The sequence below is a fragment of the Crocodylus siamensis genome, chromosome 2 (assembly GCF_052110815.1).
Source record: "Crocodylus siamensis isolate JL-2025a chromosome 2, ASM5211081v1, whole genome shotgun sequence".
NCBI lineage: Eukaryota > Metazoa > Chordata > Crocodylia > Crocodylidae > Crocodylus > Crocodylus siamensis.
Window position 1 is genome coordinate 190,523,263 of NC_143396.1, and position 12,063 is coordinate 190,535,325.

General features: G+C 49.8%; 1 protein-coding gene across 1 annotated transcript in view; it reads right to left on the bottom strand.

Annotated features, from left to right (window-relative positions):
• The window catches only part of TMEM41B (transmembrane protein 41B), a 28,914-nt gene extending 17,078 nt beyond the window's left edge, over positions 1-11,836 (bottom strand). The window contains exons 1-2 of the mRNA XM_090032673.1: positions 9,447-11,836; positions 1,421-1,538 (exon numbers count right to left, since the gene is read on the bottom strand). Coding sequence (XP_089888799.1) covers positions 1,421-1,538; positions 9,447-9,516 — 188 coding nt within the window. The 5' untranslated portion in view covers positions 9,517-11,836. The remainder of the gene's footprint in view (positions 1-1,420; positions 1,539-9,446) is intronic.
• Positions 11,837-12,063: the final 227 nt, after the last annotated feature.

Consider the following 12,063-nt stretch of genomic DNA (forward strand, 5'->3'; position numbering starts at 1 on the left):
GACAGGTTTCCTTATGAACGTTGACTTTTTGCCTTATTGTCTGTTTGGTTTGTTTGTGGGTTGTCTTGTTTTGTTTTGTTGGTTTTTTGAGGGGGAGGTGCAGGGCAGTAGACCCAGTATAATGTACAATTTTTATACCAGTAAATCTATTTTAATTAGGCGTGCAGTTTTTACCGTTGGCACTGGAGTGATACAAAATCATCCCAACCTCCTTGTGGACAGTTATAGATTACTTCCATCTGATAAAAGGGTAAAACATCCATATAAAATGACCTTTATACTGATAACTGCACACACACCAGGTCTGTACTGCTTTTACTAGAGTAGTATAATTGGCACTGACTGGTAGCTTCTGCCACTACTTCCAAAGTATGAAGTTTGATATTTTGACATTCTAGGTCAGGCTTGTCCAACATATGGCCCACAGGCCACCGTGCAGCCTGCCAAGCCACTTTCTGAGGCCCGGGGTCCCTCCCTCAGGACAGGTGGGTGGGGGAGGGGAGCTGCTCACCCCCATGGGGCCAGGCTTGTCAGGTGAGCCAGGTCCCACCACCACCGCCCCAAGGGCTGCGTGGCGCGGGGCTGCCCCAGCCGCGCCCGAAGGGACGAGCTGTGGACAGTGCTTTTTACTTCTCTCCACCTTGGCCCCTTGCCCCTGGCATCCCACCTGCCTCCGGGGACCCACCAGGCTTGGCGGCCACGGGGCAGGAATGGGGTGTGGCGCCTGGTGCAGGCGGTCGCCAGGGCAGCCCCGGGGGGAGGGGGCCTCAGCAGGCAGGGTCCTGGCATGACCTCTGTGGGGCGAGGCAGCAGAAGCCTGTGTCTGCCGGACCCCGCACTCTGGGCTCGCAGCACTGAGGCCGCTGGGGCTGCATGCACAGGCAGCCGGGCACCACGGTATGTGGGGCCATGCGGACAGGTGGGTGAGGGGCTGCGGTGCAGCGGCTGCCTCACTCTGGGCCCCCTTGGGCAGCACTGGCTCGTGGGACTGCGCTGCTTGGGGGATGGGCATGTGGAGCTATGTATTTCTCCCCTTCAGTCTCTGGGGCAGTAACTGGCTGGACGCAGAATGGGTCCCTCCTGTCCCTGCCCATCAGCAGCTACCACAAATCTTGCAGTAACAGGCAGGTGCAGTAGGGCTACACAGGCAGGGTCTCTCTGGCACAGGACAGAGGTTGTTTGAATATGGCTCGCTGGCCCACTGAGTGATAAAATGTTTATGATCCAGCTCCACATTCAAAAAGGTTGGACACCCCTGTTCCAAGTCTTCTTTTATAAGTTCTCCCTCTCCCCCCCCCTTTTTCAAATTTCTATCAGGTTATAAATATGTACTGGATTTAATGTAAGACTTTTGGGGACCTCAGCAATTTAACTTGCATAGAAAAACCAATAAATTCAACATCCTTCTTTGTTTACTTACTCACTAAGTTGTGGAAAATTTTTATATACCAGAAACATAATAGAAGCAGCAGAGAGGAAGATAGACACTAATATAAGGAGGGACATTCGTGCTGATCCACCTTCCGTGTGGGCTTTTCCTGAAATTAAACAAAATTAGAATTAACATAAATTAATGACTGCATTCAAAGTTATGATCCTAAGAGTTAAAGGTCAGTATTCTGGAGAGAAGGAATCTTCTTCACCAGCGGTTTAAAACAAACAAACAGAATACCTTGCAAGCCATCTCTTACATTCCCAGAAACTCTATGCTAAGAAGCCTGCAGTCCTTGGTCAGGACTTCCACAAGTCTGTCTGACTAAGGACTACAGGAGCTCAGTTAGTCCACTAATAAGCATATGCATTGATTTATACCCTTTTAAGCACAAGAATTCTCATATAATAAAAGGCTTAGTCCATCTGTCCATAACACTCTTGGAGCACTCTGATTGGTTAGTGAAACAACCAAATCGGAGTGCAGAGCAGCACCCTGATGGGGTGGGGACGGAGTAGGGGGGCAAGGCCAGCCCTGCTGGCCACACCCCGCCCCTGCTCCTTGGAGGTGGTGGAACGCCGCCATGATGGTGGGGACAGAGGGGACAGAGTGGGGGGGGGGCGAGGCCAGCAGTGTTGGCCTCACCCCTCTGCTCTATCCTCACCATTATGGCAGCATTCTGCCACCTCTGAGAAGCAGGGAGGGGGTGGCTAGCAGTGCTGGAGGCAACGGTAGCACAGGGTGATGGTGGAGGGGATGGCAGGGCAAGCTTCCCCCTGCCCTACTCCTGGGAGGCAGTGGCAGCACGGGGTGGTTGGTGACACTCCATCCCTGTCCCCCCTCTCCCCTCCCTCGCCCCATTGACGGGCAGTTCATTAGTGTAATATAAAAACATGCACTGCTCTAGACTTATTTGCAAAAAATATCATGCCATGGGCTAAGCAATACTAATTACTGAACTATCACACACAGACAAATCCTCATGTCACCACATTCTCTAACCCTGCTCAGAGAAAGCCCTGACCAGTGCCACATCCACTCTAAGAAGAGGTATTTTTAATAAGTTAACTGGTTACATAGATTCATAGATGCTAGGGTCGGAAGGGACCTCAATAGATCATCGAGTCCGACCCCCTGCATAAGCAGGAAAGAGTGCTGGGCCTACATTACCCCAGCTAGATACACATCCAACCTTCTCTTGAATACCCCCAGGGTAGGGGAGAGCACCACCTCCCTTGGGAGCCCGTTCCAGACCTTGGCCACTCGAACTGTGAAGAAATTCCTCCTAATATCCAATCTAAATCTGCTCTCTTCTAGCTTGTGGCCATTATTTCTTGTAACCCCCGGGGGCGCCTTGGTGAATAAATACTCACCAATTCCCTTCTGTGCCCCCCTGACGAACTTATAGGCAGCCACCAGGTCGCCTCTCAACCTTCTCTTGCGGAGGCTGAAAAGGTCCAGTTTCTCTAATCTCTCCTCGTAGGGCTTGGCCTGCAGGCCCTTAACCATACGAGTGGCCCTTCTCTGGACCCTCTCCAGGTTATCCGCATCCTTCTTGAAGTGCGGCGCCCAGAACTGCACGCAGTACTCCAGCTGCGGTCTGACCAGCACCCGATAGAGGGGAAGTATCACCTCCTTGGACCTATTTGTCATGCATCTGCTGATGCACGATAAAGTGCCATTGGCTTTTCTGATGGTTTCGTCACACTGTTACGGTTACGGTAACCTCTAGGAGACATTACATGATCTACTCTAGGAATTCATTAGAGCTATACCAATATATTGGTGGCATATCAGATCGGCACTGATAACAGGAAATTTAAAATTATTGGCAATTGGCTTTTTTGGCTAGTGTAGCCGATGTCATCGATAAATGCCATCTGCATGCACGCAGCTGCAGCATGCACATAGCCAGGAATGCAGCCAGCGTCTTGGAGAGCAGTGTCCAGCCTGTGAGGGGGGAAGGGGCACGGCAGGGGCAGACTGAGGTCCCATAGTGAGGAAGGGAGAGGGGTAGGACAGGCACTGCCAAGCCAGGGCAATGAATGCAACCCCGCCAGGAGCGGGATGCCATGGGCGGCTCATCCAGGGGTTGGCTCCCCACTGCTGCACGCACCTCCAAGAGAAGCAGGGGGGCATGTGCCTCCTGGATTTGTGCACAGGGTGAGGGTGGGCTGCCCGCTGCAGGCTCGAGACCAAGGGCTGCACTGGCCTCTTCCCAGTGTGGGGGCTGGGTCAGGGCTATGTTCAGGGAAGGCAGAGACATGGCAGGCAACAGTGACAGCACTGGGAGGGGTGACTACATCAAATTCTGTGTTGGCTGTAGCCCACCCCATAGCTACCTCTCCCAGTGCCACTGCTGCCCACTCCAAGTGCAGCCCCAGCCCACACCCCCCACCAGGAAGAGGTTGGCATAGTCCCTACCCCATAGCCCGCAGCAGGCAGCCCACCCTTGCCCTGCCCAGTTGCATTCCTGTAAATCAACTATCGGATATCAGCCAATATGCCTGGTTTATAATTGGCCATCGGTATCAACCACGAAAGTCTTTATCAGTGCACCCCTAAAATTCTAATATAATAAAGCCTTAGTCTATCTGTCTGTCTGTATCACTCTGGTCATGCACCGCTGAGAGTTGTGCGCGCCAACTGGCTGTGAAGGCCTGAAGCATTATGGATAGAGGTAGCAAGGGAGCTGCCATGGCGCCCCCACTCTCCCCGCAAAAAAACAGCCGGCAGGGAGGGGGAGGTGGCGAGAAAGAGGGAAGGAAGGAAAGAAGGGAGGGGAGTAGGAAGGGAAAGTTGGGGTTTCTGGTGGTTGGTCCCCCGGCCACTGCCCGGCCCTGACAACAGTTGGCATACAAGGGGAGGCAGAGGGAGGAGAGGGGAAAGGGAGGCTGGGAGGGGGGGCATGTTACGTGCTGCTGAGTGTCAGCAGCCATGCAAGCTCCCCTCCCCCCTGTACCTGGGAGCTAGCACTGGTGTGCTTGTAGCAGGGAGGGGAGGAAGAGCATGCACGGGGCCAGAGGTGGAGTGGTGGCACCTCGGGGCACTGGGGGGGCAGTGCTCCATCCCCACCTGTCTCTCCCCACTCCCGGTCATTCATGATGGGCAATTTGCTAGTTCATTATATGTATAACATGGTAATCAATGTGTATTTTAAAATAGTAAATAAGAGCATATTTTTCCTAATGAAAGACAAGATATAGGAAAAAGGTATTTTTAGAAAGTGTTCAGTTAGGCCTCATCTACCAAGGAAAGTCTTTTCCCCCTGTTAATTTCCAAGTGAGAAGTTACACTGATACACTTACAGAGAACTAAGAATACCTTCAATGAGATTTCTCTTCTTCTAATGAGTGACAGCTCTGATTTAGTTTGAAACCTTTCCTGAGCAACATAACCTAAACCAAAATCAACCAACCCAGAAGCCCACCACATGCAATCTTATACCGGAATATGAAAGTGTGCATCTCTGGAAAAGGGCTACATATGCCAGTACAACTAGGCAAACACTTCTTTGTAAACAAAAGCCTTAGAAGACCTGAAACACCTCTTTGCACCCAGGTACATATCTACATTTCTTAAATTACCAATTAACTTTTACTTAACTTGTTTGTGAAGACTGGTCCAGGTACATCAAGCATTTCTTCGAGGCAAAGGTCTATCGAACTCAAAGAGGTGGCCAGCTGATTTTCACAGGTTGATCCCAGGACTGGCTGCCATTTTCATGAGCTGAGTGACACACTCCCCGCCACCAACCTCTAACTGGCCAGGAGTCTCCGGCAGTCCTCCCCCACCCATCGCAGATTGCCACATACCCAAAACCACAGCTTAATTACCCTGATTAAGCCCCAGGGGAAGCCATTAATCCATGTGCTATTAAGCATGTATTAATGGCTTCCCTGGGCTTAATCAGGATAACTAAGCCATCGTTTCAGGCCATCCCCAAGTGGTAGCTCACTGGCAAAAAAAACAACAAACTTACTGGCATGAAGAGAAACCTGCCAATGTTGGAGCACAGAGGAGGAAGGACGTGGGGGGCAGGGCTTGCAACAGCAAATGGGGCAAGCAGCCCTGCCTTGGGGCCACAGACCACATAGAGAACGTTCGCTATGGTAAGCCCACAGCAGTGAACCCAGTAAAGTCATGCATGTTCACAGGTCATGCATGAGTTGCTGCCCTCCTCCCCTTTCTTCCCCGCCAGGTGGTGATGACCTCTTGCCCTCTGTTGGGTTTTATTCAACTATGTGCTGCAGGTTCACCATAGTGAACTGCTCTGTATGCAGTCTGCGGCCCCATGGCAGGGCTACTCACCCTGCCATGCCCCATCCTCCTCTCTACCCCCCACCCCCCCCGCGGTCCAAGCCTGCAGAGCTTCTCTGCGTGCTAGTAAATTCCGGGGGGTGGGGAGGTTCTTTTTTTTTTTTTTTCAGTGAGCCTGCCAAAAGCACAGAGCCCACCTGAAATCATGGTTTCCCTGAAAATCACTTAATCGTGCTTTCAGTAGGTCCCTAGTTCTAGACTATATTGAGGGTCACCATATAGAACAGCCTACTAAGCTAGAAGCTTCAAAGAAAATGAAAGGCCTGTCTTTTTCAGTCTGCTGTGCTGAGTTTGCCACCCACTCTGCAGACAATTGCCTGGTCCAACATGGCTTAGGGACCATCATTTTTGCTACAGTCAGAGTTTTGGGGTGGGGAAGTTTGTTGTCCTGTTTCTATAGATCATTTTTGATTGCTATCACTCACTGATGCACATGTGTGCTTAGGAGGATGAAGGATGTAAACTGGGCCTGTGTCCATCCTGGCTTGTAAAAGGCAGCCAAGGAAAATTGGGCCCAATGCTAGTGAGGGTTGTCCTTCAGGTGCTGGACACTCTTAAGTCTGTGATTGTCTGACCCTCACTCAATGCCGACTCCCTAGCCAGTCAGTGCCCTACCTCCAACCTCCCGTTTTTAGGGAAGGTCATTCAACATGTGGTTACCTAACAAATCTGGATGCTATCAGTTTGCTGGATTCTTGTCAGCCTGGCTTTCATCCTTGATATAACATGAAGACTACACTCATGGCCTTGGTCATTTATCTTTGCCTGGAAATTGACAGGGGAAATTATGCCCTGCAACACTTATTAGAACTTTTAGCAGTCTTTGACACCACTGAACACAAGGTGCTGACCAATGTTCATGTGACCTGGTGGGTATTTGCAAGACTGCTCCCAACTGGTTTCCCTCTTTCCTAGAAGAGAGACCTCCTTTGGGACCTTTGCTGTGGGGTCCTTCCCAAGGGCTGTCTTGTCACCCCTCCTATTTAATATGTCATCTCCATCTTGTCACCCCTCTTGGGGCAAGACCATGTGGAAATTTGGAATGAGGTCCTATCAGCATGCTGATGACACCTGGTTCAATCTTTCTGTCATCTGACCTTGGCCTCAACATCTCAGTCCTTTCCTAGTCCCTGGCTAAGTACTGGATGCAGGTGAACCAACTGAAACCAAATCCAGACAAGACCGAGGTGATGGTGGTGAGCTTTGCAGGTGGATTGGAACACCTAGCAGTGGTGGAGTTCAGCCTCCACTTGTCACTCAGGTTCCCAGGCTTGGGGTGATCCTGCAGCTTTGGGTGATGGCAGTGGCCATGAGCACTTTTCACCAACTCCATTTGGTGAAAAGGCTGTGACCCTCTTTTTTAGATTTAGATCTGACTTTCATTACCCATGCCTTCATAACTTCTTAGCTGGACTGTTGCAATGCATTTTATGTAGGACTGCCCTTGAAGCTGCAGGTGGTGAGGCACACATGGCCCACCCCTTCTGGTGGGGGTGGATTGCCAGGAGTACAAAACTCCAGTGGTTGAGTCTGCACTGGCTCTCAATAGCTTTTCACACACAGTTTAGGGTACTGGTTTTGACCTATAAGGCCCTAAAGAGCCTGGCCCCTACACATCTGAGGGACTGCCTCCTCCTGTACACTCAACCATGATCTTTACATTCAGCCAAGAGCAACCTCCTATAAGTACCATCAATATACCAAGTCCACCTGTTAAAGACATGTGGGAGGTGATTCTCAGCAGCTAATCCTCTGCAATAGAACTCCCTGCCTCAAGGCCCAGGAGAGCCCATGGTTGGACATCTTTTGGAAGTGCTGTAAGATCTTCCTATTTGGGCAGGCATTCAGCAAACTAAGCTAGGCTGAAATGTTGTTTAGGGGATGTTTTATGTGGATATTCTAGTTATCATTACATTATCTTCTCTTGTCATTCTTCTGGTTTTTAAATTATTCTATTTTCTTATTGTAAGTGGCCCTGAGCAGCTGTTCGGAAGGGCAGTATACATATTGAATAAATAAATTAATACGTAGAACCACTCTAAGGGTGCAGAGGTTTCTCTTATGTTTTTCTATAATATTGTGTGTGGTATTTACAATTGCCTACAACAAAGTTGTAGACACCCAAACAGACACCCTCTTAAACTGCAAACGGAGTTATCTGTCCTTTACCGTTTGCCTTGCTTTACCACAATTGTTTAACTTCAGGTTAGTAAGGCACTTCCTGCTCAGTCACATGCATATCCTGCATTTGTAAACTGAACAAGCAGGTCAGCTGTTGGTGTGCTAAAGTTCTTATTAAAAGAACATATTTGGAAGTGACGCTAATTTTCAGAAACAGTGCATATAGTTTTAGCTGTGCCCTTTTAAGTATATGCAGGGTAGACAACCGTATGAACAAAAATAGGAGACCTTTATCTCACATATTAAATAAAAAATGGAATCTGAAAATACCCTGAAAACACCCTAAAATAAATGTTTGGTTCTGCATCCAACACCAAAATATCCTAACCAGAAAATTACAGTTATGTACTGCTTTTCAGGCAACCGGAAGGTAGAAGAATCTAGTCAACAGAAAAGTTGCATAAAGACACCGGGCACTGCTGCTCCTGGTGATCCCTGCACTTTAAACATGACTTACATTGCCTCAGATTGGCAGTGGCTGTATTGTTTCCAACCCCACCGGAGCCTCTAGCCTAGTTACATGCGAACCTTTTTACAAGTTTAATTTTGTTTTAGTATATTTTAGTCCCATCACCTCACCTACCCTTCTTCCCCCCCATCACAAGAAAAGATTACCATCATACTGCTGCATCTTGAACTTTTCCTCTACCAAAAAGCTTTGCTAGGTTGTGGTTCATTAGTGCTTCTGCTTGTCTAAGGCCCCATCTACGCGTTACATAACTCAAGAGGCAATAACCAGTTATCCTTGTTTTAGGCCATAACCCAGCCACTACATCCAATCAACATTGTGCTGTGATAAAACCAGAAACAAGCCACAAAGTCATTCCACCAAAAACATGTCATAACTTTGTGGCTCACGCAATGAAGAGAACATGTAGGCAGGGGCTAAGCAGTGAAGTGGGCAGACCAAGTGAACCCCATCAGCAAAAGGACTCAGACATGAGGCGGAGGCTGCTCCAGGGACGGTTCTGTCATAACTGACTGATGCCAGCCACGACTCTCAGGCCTCACAAAGTAAGCTTCGGCTCACAAATACTTGTGCCTCTCTCTCCGTCAGCTGCTGAGGTGAGCTTCACTCATAAATGCTTGTGCTTTCTCTCTCCATCAGCTGCCGATGCAGGGGCTGGGGTGGCATAGGCACCAAGGTGCACAGATCACGGCCCAGAGGTGGCAAGCTCAAGGGCACAGCCAAAGCACTCACGGCCTCGCCTGTCAGATCCCAAGGAATCTGTGAACTCTGCTAAATCTCTTGTCATATGGACACGAAAGGAAAGCTGATAAGGCCAGCTCCCGCTTGCAGAGGCACGTGCCCACTCCCCCCATGGACATACATATACACACACATACATATAGATTTCATAGACACTAGAACTGGTATATATACGTGTGTGTGTGACCCCGGCCGCTGCCATTCGCGGCCGCCGGTGGCGTGAGGATGATGCCATCGCGCGTCACACCCGCGCCCGCCGCCTCCCGGCTTCCCCGACCCGGCCGCCATAGCCCCCGGTGCCACCTTGCAGGAGCTGCCGCTGCCGAGCGTCGTCCGCTGCCGCCATGCCCGGGCGCGCTGCGCGCTGCGCCATGGTTCGGTCCCGGTCCCGCTTCCAGTCCCGCGCCCGCCAGGCCAGGCCGCCGGTACCGGCGCCGCAGCAGTACGGGGAGGAGCCGCCACACCGCGCATGCGCCGCCCGTCGGGTGCCGCCCACGCCGGCAAAGGTTGTGCGTTTGTCCTAGGAACTACGGCAACCTCGCAGTCACGCGATCCAAGCGGTGCGTGAGATCTAGGAGATACTGTAGCGCCGGGAGGGCGCGTGGGCTGGCGGGGAGGTCACGTGGTAGGCAGCTGGGGTAGTGTACGTGTTCAGTCCAGTCCAGGCAATAGGCTGCGGCGCGCGCAACTCTTTGAGTGCTGGCCCTGTCAGGTTGGTAGTGGTGCAGCGCCTGCCCGGCAGCGGGAGCGCGGGGCTGCAGGCGGCGCTGCTGCTGCTGCTCTGCCCGCCGCAGGCTCCTGGGGCGGGGCGGGGTGGAGTGGAGTGCTGCAGCCAGGGAGGCGCCTCCCCAGCCACTCAGTCTCGGGGCTTCCGGCATTGTTGCCCGCCTTGAGCGGCACTGGGAGGTAAGGCGGGTGCTCACCTTCTTGCCAGAGGGATGCCTGCCTTTCCCTTGGCTCCATCGGCTGCCTGCTCCTACTTTTCGTGGTGGCCAGGACCTTAGGGCCTCCCTTGCCTCCCCCCTCTTCTGGGCCCTGGGCCCCCTCTTTTCCAGCCCATGCCTGGAGCTGCCCCAGGTACACGCACTCACACTGTCTCTGCACATGGCATCCAAGGAGCCTTTAGTTTAATCCATTAATGTTGATGTGTGTTTCTGCTTTAAATAAGGCAATGATTTGTCAGAGCTGTGTGTGCTTAAGTGAGGGTCACCCTGGGTGATGGCAGCCTTTTCAGCATGCCATACAACTAACATCACATCATGTCTGGAGGAGGTCCAATTTTTTTAGCCAGCAAGATGTGGTTGTGATGGCCCTCCCATTTGAACTCATATCTTCCATGTTGTTGGTTGTGGCCTTGTTGGTCTAAGGACACAGGCAGGCAAGATGCTTTGAGTAGCTGTGGTATCTTTTATTAGACCAACTGAGTAGTTGGAAAAGGTTCTTAGCAAGCTTTTGGGCACAAACACTCTTGTTCAGGCAAAAATCTCCCGCTGTTCCCTTTTTCACAGATGGCTTCTTTCCCACCTTGTATTTTGTCACTGTTGTCTCCCTCTGACCCTTTTTTCTCTCCCTCTGCTTTCTTCCCCCTTCCCTCCCCTCCCAGCTTTACCTTTTGTCTTGCTTTTCTCTACCTATTTACATTTTCATTGACATCCTACCACACTTTTAGCCTGTCTCATTCCTTGGAGTCTCAGACCAGCAGAGACTTCCTATGCCTGAGGAAGGATGACTGCACCTGAAAGCTTGCTAAGAACTTTTTCCAACCACTCAATTGATCTAATAAAAGCTATTACACCTACTCAAAGAACCTTGCCTGAATACAGTAGGGCAGAGCTGGAGTTACTGTACAAATGGTGACAGTAGACAGGGCCTGCTGTCTCCTTTCTGTTTTATTTTCTAAGTATGTGAACAGCTCACCAGGTGCAATGTGGTAATACTGAAGCTGGCCACATGTTCTGGTTCTTAAATAGGGTGGTATAAAGCCATTATGCATGTGTAACCCAGTAAATACAACAAAGTTACCTGTCCAGCTTATTACAAATACTAACTAAAGGGAACAGGGACCATCTATTCCATCTATTCTTTGCAGTAACAGAAGAGCCTAGTTGCATTTTGGACTCAGTCTAGATGGCAGTGTTCAGCCAGGTTCACAAATTTAACTCAATAAATGAAGGGAAGCTAAAGCAGGGAATCCAAAAGATTCTGAAGAATTGAGACCTTGTTTAATTCATTCTTATTGGGAACACCAAATTTGGCTGCACAATTAAAAGAACATAGATGGTACTGAATAATTAAAAAAACCCAAACATTTAAATACAGGAAAGCTAAGCCAGAGCTGCCTATTGACACAAAGAGGCCAACGGACTACTACTTGACTGACCCATTATTTCCAGCAGCACTAGTCTAGGACTGAATCTGTTTCATACTCTAAATCAGCAATATCCTTTTTTAGCTTAGTAAATAAAGTAACATGCTGCTCAGTTAGTGCTCAGGCAGACCTTCATGCTTGTTCATAAACAAAACTGACTTTTTTAAGTATTAAGGGCAGTCAAGTATGACATCTCTCCTAGTGCCAACCTCTAAAAGCAAGGCAACATGTTGGTTACAGGTCGTGTTTTAACTGCTGGCCACTGGAACATATACCCAGAACTGGCTTGCTTACACACACGAGGGAGGTATATGGAACACTACATGGCTTAAGTGGAAACATAAGGTCACAACTAAAAAGTTTTGTGTTATGCTCTGAGGGAGATGGGTGTTGTGATTTTTCTTATCTGCTGAAAGTAAAATAAAGTTTCTTGTGAAAAAAACTGTTTGGAAGCCTGTGGTGTGAACATTAGGGTACACTGAAGAGGTATCCCATAACAGATCACTGGAGTGGATGCATGATACCATGCCAGACATATTTTAATCTGTTGAA